Source organism: Alligator sinensis, unplaced genomic scaffold (assembly GCF_000455745.1).
Source record: "Alligator sinensis unplaced genomic scaffold, ASM45574v1 scaffold1339_1, whole genome shotgun sequence".
Lineage (NCBI taxonomy): Eukaryota > Metazoa > Chordata > Crocodylia > Alligatoridae > Alligator > Alligator sinensis.
In genome coordinates, this window is record NW_005842490.1 from 151,524 (window position 1) to 165,303 (window position 13,780).

General features: G+C 41.1%; 1 protein-coding gene across 1 annotated transcript in view; it reads left to right on the forward strand.

Annotated features, from left to right (window-relative positions):
• The window catches only part of LOC102372414 (sodium leak channel non-selective protein), a 324,052-nt gene that overhangs the window by 122,847 nt on the left and 187,425 nt on the right, over positions 1–13,780 (forward strand). The window contains exons 6-8 of the mRNA XM_025212883.1: positions 2,246–2,388; positions 2,518–2,622; positions 6,657–6,743. Coding sequence (XP_025068668.1) covers positions 2,246–2,388; positions 2,518–2,622; positions 6,657–6,743 — 335 coding nt within the window. The remainder of the gene's footprint in view (positions 1–2,245; positions 2,389–2,517; positions 2,623–6,656; positions 6,744–13,780) is intronic.

Genomic DNA, 13,780 nt, shown 5'->3' on the forward strand with positions numbered 1-13,780 from the left:
CTGAAGGAATCATGGCATTATTTGTCTTTCGTTTCCCTATATTTGAGATAGTACAGGTTTTTGTACCTATCACTACCTGCTTGTTTGTGTTCAGCAAACTGGCCTATTTAGTACAAGGCATATGGCTGACTGATGAAAAAGACACAGGAGAATCTCTAGGGGCTAAAGTCATTCCTAGCAAGAAGAGGCAAAAACTCCTCAATTTAAATGGAAGTTGTGCTATGGCTATAAGTGAATCTCCATCATTCTTTGTATTTCTGTAGCTGTGATTCCCCCAGACAGAACATAGACATAACAATAAAGATCAGAAACTTATTTTTCTGTAGAAACAAGTGCTGAAAGGTCTTGAGTCTCAGTCTATGGTCTAAGTTTGGAGTGTTATAAAATAAGAGGACACGTATTTTTTCCAGACTTACTTTTTACATTCATAAACATAAGAGAGCTCTGAAGGACGGTAAAACAGTTCTTGGAAAATACCCCCAAAACAAGTGGCAAGGGTTTTTTGTTTGTTTAGTGACATCTATTGAATTCTTGCTCGTTGTCATATGGATACATTAGGTCCAATATACAATATATGCATATACAGTCAGTCCAAAAAACTATACCACAAAAAAACCCTTGAATCTTGGGTATTTCCTGGACCATCATAGCTACAGCAACATTCAAACACTCCCAGAACAGGTGACACAGTAGAGACACAAAACCGTGAACTAGTGATACCTCTGTTGGAAGGATGAGGAAGAGCTGAGAGGAGGTGCTCCAACCATCTACAGCAGAACTGTCCAACTGGTACCCTGCCTCCCAGCTCCTACCCAGCTGTCATAGTCCCTATCATTCTAGTTGCAGCATCAGCCATGGTCTTGGGGCTCCCTCTGCATCCTCCAGCTTCTGCTGCATCCCCCAACCCCAGGGCTTCAGTGGACCCAGTGGCCCAGAGTGCTTATGCAGCAGAGAGGTTCAGTGGCAGAGCCTGCAGCTGGGGAGTGGAAAGTGAAATGGGGCACCTCACAAACACACTGTGCAAAGGGGTGCTGCATGTGCACATGGTGTGCAGCCTGGGGGGTGTGTGGCATGTAGGGCAATGTCATCTGAACCACAGGGTTTCCCATGCATCCAGAAATTTAGTGGTAGGGGAGCAGTGCCATTATAAATTGCCATGGCTGGATCCAGTCTGTGGGCTGGAGTTTGAGTGCAACTGTGCTACAGCATGAATTTTAGAACCTGGCTTTTACATTGCTTTGCTTTTTTTCTTTATTTTCACCCATTAAATTCCCTTTCCATCAAAATGGTATCAGAAAACTGCCAGTAGCCTGAAAATTTCAACATTTGTTGAAGGGCCAGCTTGCAAAGAATGGCTGCAGACTTGAGGGTGCTTTGGGCTCCCCAAATCTGTAGTTCTTTTATAATTGAAAATCAAGAATTTAATAATCTTTAACAATGCTTATATTTACTGTAATATAGGTTTCCTTACAGACAAAAAACCCACAAGTGTCCTGTCTACTCTCTTTCTTCCTCCAGATTTAGTCATTTTTTTAAATTTAAACCTGCTTCTGAAAAAAAAAATCATGAAATCTGTAACACATTTAAATCAATGTGGCTATTGCGAGTATCTGCACTTTGTAGTCTCTAAATGCATTCTAGTAAACCCTTGCATATAACTACCTTATCCATGTGTTTTGTTGTATGTCTTTGCTTGCCTAGCCCATACTTACTTTATTAATAGGAAGGAAATTCAAGCTTATCTCTTCCATCAAATGTTGAAAGATCATCACAGTTTTTAACGAAAATTAGCTCATATGCTACTGAAATTATGTAGTATGCCAAATTCTGTCTTTGGAGACACCGGGTTTAGCTGAAGCGCATTGGCAAAGCCTTGGTCTGGAAACAATCCAGAATCCTCCCCCTCTCAGACACTGTTACAAGAGAAAAGACCCAAACTTGCCGCCTTGTACTCTCCAAGGGGATACCTATATATGCAATTATAGTATCTTAAAGACAGGTCTGCCTGCAGTTAGATTCACCAAGGGACTGTGCATGTGTATTCCACAGGAGACTATGGACCCACTGTAATGTAAAAATAATTTTGGATCCAATCATAAGAAGAAATAACTTACATATGTCTTTGGGGGTGGGGGCTTATACCGTTTAGTGAAAGGAAAAAAATGGAACAGTGATTGCTTGCTGACCTAGATATGTTCTTTTTTTTTTTTTTTTAATTTAAAACGTTTTCATTTTCCATCAACAGGCACAAGCATATTTACTGTTTATGAAGCTGCTTCTCAAGAAGGTTGGGTGTTCCTTATGTATCGAGCAATTGATAGTTTTCCCCGATGGCGTTCATACTTCTATTTCATCACCTTAATTTTCTTTCTTGCCTGGCTTGTTAAGGTACTATGCAATTTTCTGTTTTAAACCTGTCTAGAATATAACTTATGTTAGAATGAATTTCCCTTCCTTTCTGCATGCTGAGGCTCCTAGTAAGCCTTTAATTTTTATCTTTTTTTTTTTTTTTAATAGAATGTGTTCATTGCGGTCATCATTGAAACATTTGCTGAAATTAGAGTGCAATTCCAGCAGATGTGGGGGTCCAGAAGCAGTACTACTTCAACAGCGACTACCCAGGTGAAGTACTGATATAACTCTGAATACTTAGGTACTCTACATGCTCATTTGTTTTTAGTTTACTGAATAGTAAGACACAAATTCTGATTAGCGCATGCTATATTTTATCACCTAATATATATTGTACTGTATATGTGTGTGTGTGTGTGTGTGTGTGTGTGTGTATATATATATATATGTATTTTTCAGTTGTTATTATCTAATTTTATAAAGCAATAGAGCACATTGTTCAAATAGAGTATCTTAAAAAAGAATAATACAGAAGGAAAGGAGAAGAGTTAAGTTATTGGGAAGCTAGCGTATTTTAATGGTTGTGTGTTTATTATGTACTGCTTAAACTCCCTTTTTGTCAGATTTATATAGGAAGCAGGATAATTCCTCTCTCTCATTTAATTTTTGGGATTTGAACTATTAATGAATATGGCTTCTGTAACCAAGCGGGGTGGGGGAAAGATTGCAAAGTGTGACTGGTAGTAATATAAGAGGTGGTCAGAGTGAGTGTAGTAGATGCTGCTGGCACTGAAAAAATGGTGAGATGGCAAAAGTGTAGTGTTTAGGAAGGAAGGGAGCCACAGCAGAAGACACTGTGATTCTGATATGTGAAAGTGTATCAAGGGGGAACCACAGAGTTTGTGGACCTGGAAATGGGAAGAAGCCACATTAGAAGAGATTGTTCATTGGTTTGGGTACCAGGATGAAATTGCTGTTTTGTCCTTGAAATATTGGCTACACTATTGTGGCAATCATTTTAAGTATTTGGCACATATGAATGGCCATGTTCTTTCAGACCTCTACTCGACCTAGTGAAATACCTTAACATCAGGCAGTATCATCTATCTATTGTGGAAAAAACCTTCAGAAGGTAGATATGAAAAGTCTATGATGAGGAGAGATGTTTTACTCTAATCCCAATAGCTAGAGATTGATCTTTGTCTGAAAACCTGAGGTTTTAAATCTATTCATTTTTTAAAATGCATTTTGATTAAACACTTGGATATTCTTGTTCTTCACATATAAAATGAGTCATTATTATGACTTCTGCTAATTTCTGTGCATCATTGATATGTTATTCCAGTGATTTCCACAGTCTAAGTGTAGTTGCCTCAAAACTTATTTCATCAGTTTAAAATCTTTTCCATATCAAGACGGCAACCTTTTTCACACAGTCTACATTTAGCATCTGGAACACATTATCATAAAGTCTTGTTGAGGCTAAGGCTTCAGGGGAAACCTGGCCTGAACCAAATGTACTTCTGTATAAAAATGATTCCACCAAAAATATCAAATCAGAATACAATTAAAAGATTTCCATATTTATACATACATCCCTATCTTCAGTGCCACAAGCTCTACAAGCAATAGGGCCTAAGAGAGAAATACCTCTACAAAGAAACTCTAGAAGCAGCCAAGTCTGGGTATCTCTGGATTATGGGAACCGTAATTATATTGACATCAAGCCAGACAAATATTATCGTATTTGACATAAATGCTGTTTATAGAATACATATAGTTTGTGGACTGACTGCAGATAAATGATTATCTGGTTCCAAAAGTGATGTTACCTAAAACACTTATGCAACAGGAGTCAGTTTTAAGAGACCTAAAAAAAAGTAATTCATCCTCTTTCTGTATTAGTTGGCATAGTCTAAAGGTGTTTTTCTAATACAATGCACCAGATAAGCTCAGATATTTCTTGGTTTGGGGATGAAGTGACCTTGACAGAAAAGTTGACAAATCAACTAATGTGTGTAGAAAATGAGTCTATTACTAATCAAAGAAAAAGTCTCTCCTAAGTGCTGGTGGGCTGATGTAAAAGTGATCTCTACAAGAAGGTAAAGGGAGGACTCCCAGATGATGCCTAAAGATATCAGAGTAGCTCATTACCTTTAAAGGAATACATGCACATTTCCTGAGCACACATGTAGATGCTCCACTAGGGAGTAGTTTCCCTGCTAATTTCCTATATTTCCTGCTAATGGCTTTCAGAGAAGAAGTTCTTACACCAGCCAACCCAAATCTGTCTCCTGGCTACTGGCAAAAGTCAGTTAATCTGACGTGTTTAATTTTCTAAAGGATAGGAGCGTATTTGAAATTTTTCAGTTGGAGCCAGGATATTATTTCAAATATTTAGTTATACAACAGTAAATCCAGAGTACCTTCATTTATGAAGAAGACATGGCAGAGTGGCACCCTACAGACTTATTCAGAGAGGCATAAGTTTTCATGTTGCTTATTTTCTAAATTAAGTAGTCTCTAAGGACATTTATACACGTACCTTTTTGTCATGCAACATGCAAGAGATCTGCTGTTTCGGAGCAGACTCAATTAATTAATTGAGGTAACAGGTAAGGTTTTATTGTATGCCACACACACACACCCACCCAGCCACATGCCACAGAGCCAAGTTTTGAGTCAACTACACTTAGACTGTGGAAATCATTGGAATAACATATCAACAATACATAGCAATTAGCAGAAGTCATAATAATGACTTGATTTATATGTGAATAACAAGAATATCCAAGTGTTTAATCAAAAATGCATTTTAAAAAATGAATAGATTTAAAACCTCAGGTTTTCAGACAAAGAGCAAGCCCTCAGAAATGGACTGAATCCTGTGATGTGCTTGAAAGCCTTCAACTTGCACTGAAGTCATTCGGTGCAGAGGGCTTCCTGCATCCTGCAGTTAATTGAGTCTGCTCCACATGCGAACTGACATGCACTACGCTGCACCGCATGTGATTGTATAAGTGATGAATTGAGCGTCAGCGCACAGAAAATGTCAGCGGTCTGCTTTTGAACTAAAGCACCTCTGAGGTGTTTTAGTTCAAATGTACATCGCCGCCATTTTCTTTGCACTGACGTACATTACACCACTTATACAAATGCATGCATCACAGCGCTGGGTGTTTTTCAAGGTTCCCGGCACTGCAGTGCTTGCACATATAAAAAAGACCTACATTTCCACCCTGCCCTGCCTTCTGCCTGGCTTAAGAGTAACACAGTTAACTACTTCTCTTTGGGTGCATCTACACATGCAATCAATTTGAAGCAATAAATTCCAGAGCAGTTTGAGCTGAAGTAAACTACTCCCTAGTGGAGCATCTACATGTGTGCTCAGGACAGCAGCAATCTGAGCCAGGGCAGAGCAGTTTACTCCAGGGCCGTTAAGCCTTGGGCTCTGGGTGTAGGTGTAAGTGGTACAGGATCTGACTGGGACATGAGGACGCTGAAAGTGCAGAGCCAATGTGACTAGGCTGCGGGCAGGAGCCTGGCCTACAGTTGGCTGGGCTGATGGGGCACAATTTAAACCCATGGTCAGTGTCTACATGTACGTTTAATCACAGTAGAATACCCCAGCATAAAATAGTACTGTTCCCGACAGTATTATTTTACTGTGGTGTTAATTACTTTACTGCAGATTAAAACTATTGCATATGTAGATGGTGACACGTTCCTCCACAGTTTATTAGTCTACTCTGCAGCTAAGCACAAGTGGAGACATGGCTTTTATTTATGGTGTTACTCTGTATTTCTATTAGTGTAATGAACATCAGAAGCTGAGCCTGCAATGTGACAATTTTGTCACAAAAAAGCACATGGAATGATTTATCATTACATTTAAAAAAAAATACTCACTGTAGAACTTCCTTTCAGTAACCTAAAATGGCTGGGGATTTTTCTGAATATGATGAATAAGTGAGGAGTCATTTCTGAGAGGTTCTGTTCAGCTCAGGTGTTTTATAGAATATCTGGATGAGTTAGTATGCTTAGTATAATTGGTCCTATAGAACAGGACTGGTTATTATGGAAACATAAGTAATTTTTTCCATTATCTGAATGAAATTCTTTATACTAGAAGCCATTATTCAGATACTACAATTGATATTACAGTAAAAAGTGACAAGCTATTACTTTTTTTGGAATAGTAAGAACCATTTCCCTCTTTCTTTCAAAGAGCAGTCATGAGAATATGAGCAGCTCCTTATTTATCAGTAAGTAAAATGCTTCTGACAAGTATTTTCCCTTTTAAGATGTTCCATGAAGATGCTGCAGGAGGGTGGCAGCTTGTGGCTGTTGATGTGAATAAACCTCAAGGCAGAGCTCCAGCATGTCTGCAGGTACAACACTGCTTTTTAATAAATCAAGCTGTATAAGCACCAGCATTAGAATGGTGGCTTAGGGTAACTGGGTGGTGAGAAGAAACTGTTTGCAGGAGCTATCAGTTGCCTTAAACTCATTGCCTGTTTCAAGTCCTGATTCATGTGTTCCTGAAATATCGGTTAGCAAAGAAAGTGGTATTGACCCAAGTTATAAGAGTAGAAAAATGTATTTAAAAAAAGGCTATCCTATGTTGTCATTAACAAGGCGCTTAAAATATCATTTTATTACAACAACTAATTTAAATAATAATTGATTATATACAAACCCTTGCTTACAAATTGGTCCCGCCCCTGAACTACAGCAATAACTCAATACACAGCAGAAATATTCACATATTGACTATAAAATACAGTAGCATGCACTAAAAGACATACCCTCAGAAAACATACTGAACACATCTGTACCCAAATCCCTATTTTTATCTTTAAAATATTCATAATACAGCAGTGGAGTTATATAGAGTCTAACAAAACAACTTTTGAAACTTATATTGTTAGTTTCATGTGGATCTGTTAATAGATGTAGAACTAAGATAAGGAATATGTTTGTGAATGAAATTTTTTTCTTGACAGGACTGTAAAACTGCACCAGGTTTTATTTAGAAATGTTCAGTCTTGCCTGATAAGGAGTGATGCATGTTAGTGAACCTGCCTTACTACAGGGTATAAAACCAAGAACACTCTTGCAATCTGATAGTGTGTGCATCTGCTGAGGCATGGTTTTGATAATGTTCAGTCTTCAGTACACATACTTGTTGGTTATGCGTGTCTGGATGGCAAACTCCTTTTACGAGCTGTTTGGGTGATTGCACATTTTTAGAGTTGCATTAGCTTGTCACACTCTTGGAGTCCGCGCCTTTTATTCAGGGCATGCCCATTAATTGTTCAACACAAAGGCATAAATTCAGTGTGTGAATGTATCTAGCCTACCAAAACATCATTTGCACTGTGTTCTCAAGTGATAATCACATGTGGGTGGAGAAAATTCAGCCAAATGGATTGTGAAAACTCCATTGAATAAGGTCAAAATAGCATCTGACTTACCTAGTCTGTCTTTGTCCAGACACTGTAGTGCTGCATTATCCTTCTGTTTTAGGAGTTGCAAAAGCACATGATAAATGGAGCTCCACTGAACTGGAACCTCATGCTTCAGCTGATACAGTGGCTTTTTTTACTGTTGCAGCTCAGTTAGTAGTTTTCTTGTTTTGATAGATTGATGCGACTTCATTCTTCTGTGCAACATCTAATGGATTTCCAGTGATCTATTGCCTTGCAGGAGGCTATTGAAAAATCAAAGAAAAAATGCAATAAAATATTGTAAATTATGGTAATATTCCAGCCAGATTGTGTGCTTTCCAAATACAGAGGAAAACACGATCCCCAACCCAAAGAACATACACTCTAAAAATCTAATAAATGCATACACATAAGTCATTTCATGCTGTATAACTTTGTTCAATTGCACCATTGCTTAAATAACAATAGAACAGTTTTAAATAGGTTATATATTTAAAATCTCTACAATAGATTGAAAGCATTTGTTGTAAATTGTGTTAGGTAGTGCTGTTCGCTCAGGGTCCAGAATGCTATGTCCCTTTTCTCAAGGTTGGCACCTAATTGACATGGTGCTTTCTCCCTCCTCCTCAACTTCCTTTCCTGTAACTGCTTAGTAGCTAAAACAGTGGCCTAGGAAGTAGGAGACTAGGGTTTAATTCCCTCCATAATTTACAAATGATGTAATTTAATCTATCCACACTTGGAGACATGTGTAGGAGAAGGAGAGAGATTAGCCAGCTGTTAGCTTAGGATCTATCTATATTGAGACAGTAATGTGTTCTGGGGGCATAGAGCTTAGCACACCCTGTCTTCACTCCAGTCTACTGAAATCCTCTACAGCTGGAAGTTCACTAGTGAGACTGCTCGAGGCGTGTCCTCAGTACCCACTCTGGAGTCTCTGGTCTCCAGCAAACCAGAGACCAGGCCTGGGGGTAAATCCAGAGCAGCTTCGCTGATGAACTTCAGGGTCTGGAGTGTCAGCACTCAGGTAGGTGGGGTGTGCTTAGCCCTGTCTTCCATAGGATTGGCTGCTGAAGCATCTTGACACAAGATGGGACAGTCGTTTTGTGGGTGGGACGGCAGAGAGAAACAGAAAGTGAGTGCATGGACATATAGCAAGGATTTACTCCCCTAAATTGAAACAGTGGGTTTTTAATTGTGATGATTAAAAACCCGCTGTTTCAAGTTAGGGGCTTCTGTCACTGTTATGATGAGGGGCCTGGTCCCTTTTTTTTTTTTTCTTGGAGCCTACCTATGTCTCCCGTGGCAGGGGAGTGAGCTGCTGGTGGGCCATGAGCTGCAGGGGGGGCCCCAGTTCTTCCCTCTGTCTGGGTGGGCTGCTAGCAGCGGGGTGCTGCCCAGGGGACACTGCCACCATGGAGGGAAGGTCTAGGGCCCCCTCCAGCTCAGGGCCCGTGGGAAGCTCACCACCCAGCTTCAAGAGAGACAGGCAGGCTCTGTGGGGATTAAAAGAAAAAAAGGCTCGCACCCTTCTCTGCTCTTTTTTTTTCCCCCCCGCAGTGGAGCATGACTGCATGAGCTGCCAAGGTGCCTGGTCCTTCCCTCTGCACGGTTGGTACCCTCCGGGGCCACCCAGGCACGGAGCTATCTGTGTGGGTGTTGCTCCAGCTTGCAGGCAGCACCCGCTGGATCCAACTGTTCCTGGAGCCTGTGTACTAGAAGTCTGCCAGGCACTGCTCCTCACGCAAGCTTGGGGAAGAGTTGGATCTGGTGGGTGCTGACTGTGAGCTGGGGCAGTACCTGTACAGCTAGCACCCTGCTTGGGTGGCTCTGGGGGCACTTCCACTGTGGAGGGAAGAACCAGTCCCCCCTGCAGCTCAGGGGCTGCGTGGCCTGGTGGCAGCCTATGCAGACAAGCTCCACTGAGAAAATTAAAAAAAAAAAAAAAAGTGGCAAGGAACCTGATCCTTTTTTTTTCTCATGGATCCTACCCGCCTCTCCTGTGGCAGAGCAGGTAAGTTGCCAGCAGTCCCTGAGCTGAGAAGGGCCCCAGACCTTCCCTTCATGGTGGTGGCACCCCCTGGGGCCACCTGGGTGGGCTGTTTGCAGGAAGGTGCTTCCCCAGCTCGCCGCTAGCACCCAGCTCAATCCAACTGTTCCCTGAGCCCGAGCTGGGGCAGCACCTGCCCACTAGCAGCCTGCCCAGGCAGCCCCAGGGCATGCTGCCACCGCCAAAGGAAGGACCAAGGCCCTCAGCAGCTCAGGAGCTGCTCAGCCCACTGGCAGCTCGCCCTGCCACTTGTGAGAGACATGGACAGTTTCCAAAAAAAATAAATAAATAAAGGATTAGGACCCTTACCACTTCTGCTTTCAGCCCACATCTCCCACAGTGGGGGGACGGGAGCAAGCTATCAAAGGTTTCAATGTTATAAATAGGTACGTTGCAAACTAAATGACATGTGGATGTGGTGTAGTTTGCAATATAGCAAACTCATTTAAATCGTAACATCTCCCCCACCCCACGTGTACAGCATGATGCAATGAAACTGCAAAAATGGCTAACTTTCATCATATGTACAAGCGCCCCTAGAAAATCACACAGAAATGCACTTTGGTTTGGCCAAGGGGTCTTTGGAAGGCTGTCTAAGCACGATGTGAACTTGGCCTCCCACCACTGTAATATAAAAGTTATGATATTATACATTTTTGCTTTGTTAATTAATATAATAATGACATAACCCCAGAGCCCCAAACAAACATGTACAATGTTTTTATTTTTTATAATTTGTAGTTTTCAAGATACCAGGGCCCAACAAAATCATAAGAATCATCATTTGAATTTTTAGGGTGGGACCAGTTTTAACTGCTTAGGATTCAGAAACTAGTAACTGGTTTTATTGTAACTCTGTAGAAAACTCAAGCTTTGCTCAAGAATTGTGAGAAACAGGATAGATGCTCTTTTTATATATAAACCAGAGCATGAAAGACAAAGTGACAGGGGATGCCTGACAAGGAATGCCTCAGATCTATAAAGGTTGAGAACCACTGGTTCATTAATTGCCTTATGGCTAAGATTCTTATATGGCAAACTTCTGGGACCTTTGGCTCTTGTATTTAGTTACCCTAGATCTCTGACTTTTGCCTCCTTTTTTTGGATGGGCTTATAACCTGACACCAAGTTTCAAATACAGCCCCAGAAAAATGACCTGTTGCGCATGCATTATTTTTTTCTGCAATCCTTCAATAGAATTGTGACTTTTTCAAATATGTCTTCACAGTTCTGTCAAAAAACGGTCACTTGTGCCCCCCCTAATTTCTTCTACTAAACAGTTAAATAATTTGGAATACACTGAAATTTGTCAGGGAAAATATATTCTGCATACTTCAAGTTGTTATCTTTCAAAAAGAGTGCTTGGGTTTATTGTAATTTACTTGGGTATTTTTACTGTGATTTGAATAGGCTAGGTGGACTTTGTTTTAGAAGTCTCTTCATTGATGGACATTCACTAGAACTTGTACTTATAATTTGCATTTGCAGACAATTTTCGGGGCACATCAGTGTCAGTGGAGAATAGAAAGGATTCAGTAATGCCAGTAAACTTAAGATTCAGATGAGTTTCTCTTAGAAAACTTGATTTCTGGGGTTAAATGTGTCCAGTGTTTCAAATCCCTTCAAGCTGAAAACAGGTATTTAAATTGTCATGTAGCTTTTTTGTGTTTAGCACAATTACAGCAATCAAAGCATTTGAAGCAGCAGCAGCATGACTTTCTTAGTGCTGTAACTCTGATGGCAAATTTGAGCAAAGTGGAAGACTGCAGAGCCTTAGAATAAACTAGCTGTTTTTACCTCCTTTCAGTTGCCACCCTCCTCTTTAAAAAAAAAAAAAAAGATTTCCTAAGAAAGGCAGCTTTTCACTATATCTGTACAATAATTCAGAAGCTTCAATTCTATTAGCCATGAGCCAAAAATGTAGATTCAATGGAAACCTAGAGTTATAAAACCGCTTAAAAATAATTTTGACTATTGTTGGTGCCTCTAGCATCCTGTTGGTTTAAAACAGCAGGACCTGGGCCTCACAAACATGCACAACGTGCCTCTAAACTAACAGCTTTCTTACAGGCAACACTTAAAACATGTGAATGAATATAGAAGATAAATAAAATACAGAAGATTCCTCTACCCCAAGCATATATGACCAAAAGGCCATTTCTGCCAGGGAAAAGAGATTTTTAGATTTTCCCTTTTACTTTCTAGGTCTTCTCAGGTACCTTCTCTAACTCCTTCTGAGAGTCAAGACAACTGGTCTATACTGTATCAGCCACTGGCAGGCAGTGCTGCTGTGAAAACATGTCCCACCTTCTCTCTCCTTCTCCTCCCAGGCTTCATGCAGAAAAAAACATCATGTAGCTGCTGTTAGAGCACATTGAAGATCAGCTACCTCATGTTTTTTCAGCAAGCCACATGTGTAAATTGTAAGTAGTTGGGCAGGGCATGTTTTCACAGCAGTGTTCCCTAGCTCTGCCTAAATCATTGTAGACTTGCTCTGGAAGTCTGTATCTCAACTTTCCATTACTGCATCTTTATGTCCCTCAGGGAAAAAAAAAGGATGTTAAAACTGAAAGCAAAATAAAGGTCTGGTTCTGAAGATACTTGCAGTTTGTTTTGGAGGAGGCAGAGTTGCTTTGCTTTCCAGAAGACTTAGCACCTATAAAACCCATGGGCATGAATGAAAGCTGTAGGTGCCTAACAGCTTTGAAAATTGAGTTATTAATGCAGTTACTTCGTTTATTTTAAGGGGCTATGTAACAGGTTGCAGGCTAGCAGCCTGGATCAATTAGCCAGCCAGCAACAAGCTGCCCATAATAAGGAGCCTCAGCTGGCAGGCAATCAGCAGGGATCCTGGTTTTCTCAAATATAAAAAAATTCCCAATTTTCAGATTTAAAAAAGTAACCCAAAATCCACATTTTTCCATGATTTAGAATGAAACACCACTAATATACAGATATATAAATATATATATTAGTGGTGTTTCACTCTAATCACAGAAAAATGTGGATTGGGGATTTTTTTTTATCAGAGAAAACCAGGATCCCTGGCAATCAGCAATAATGAAGGGAAGTTGATTGGCTGACTGGATATAAAAGGACAGGAAAGGGGAAATGAGGAAGGAGGATCTTGAGAAGGAAATGGTTGTATAGGGAGAGAGGATTCCTTGAAGGTGTGCGGGCTGCCTCCTGATCCTGTCCATGTCGCCATGTGCAGGCTAGGAGCGGTATGCGAACCCGTCTTTGCGCACGCAGGCTGTGGCCAGCAGCCCGGGCACACGGGGTCAAAGAAAACCGGTGGCGAGCTAGAATTAGTTACAGACGCATAATGATTGATTAAAAGATTGTTTACTTACGCCAAAGATGGTTGTGGTGTAGGCTGGACAGTTTCCCAGGCTCAGCTCCGCTTAAGTCCTCGCTAGAGGACTCCGACAATTGACCCCGGAGTTGTTGAAGCTCCGCTGGTTTGGCTCGGTAATTGGCCCCAGAGTGGTTGAAGCTCTGTGGGTTCGGTAGTTTCAAAAGAAAGGGATACGTCTTAGGATTGCGCTCGGCGACGGGGAGAGGCTAGAGGCCATTTGGCCCCCGGAGTGGTTGATGCTCCGTGGGTTCGGTAAATAGGTCCCCTGGAGTTGTTAACACTCTGTGGGTTCGGTAAGTCGGTCCTCTATTGCCCTCTTAAGGAGAAGAAAAAGAAGCTGGGTTCGAAGGGATTAGCAGCGCTTCATAGATTTCATAGACATCAGGGCTGGAAGGGACCTCGGAAGATCATCGAGTCCAGCCCCCCGCCCAAAGGGCAGGAAGTCAGCTGGGGTCATAGGATCCCAGCAAGATAAGCATCCAGTTTCATCTTGAAGGTGTTCAATGAAGGCACTTGAACCACCTCCGGTGGCAGGCTGTTCCAGACCTTGGGGGCTCGGACAGTAAAGAA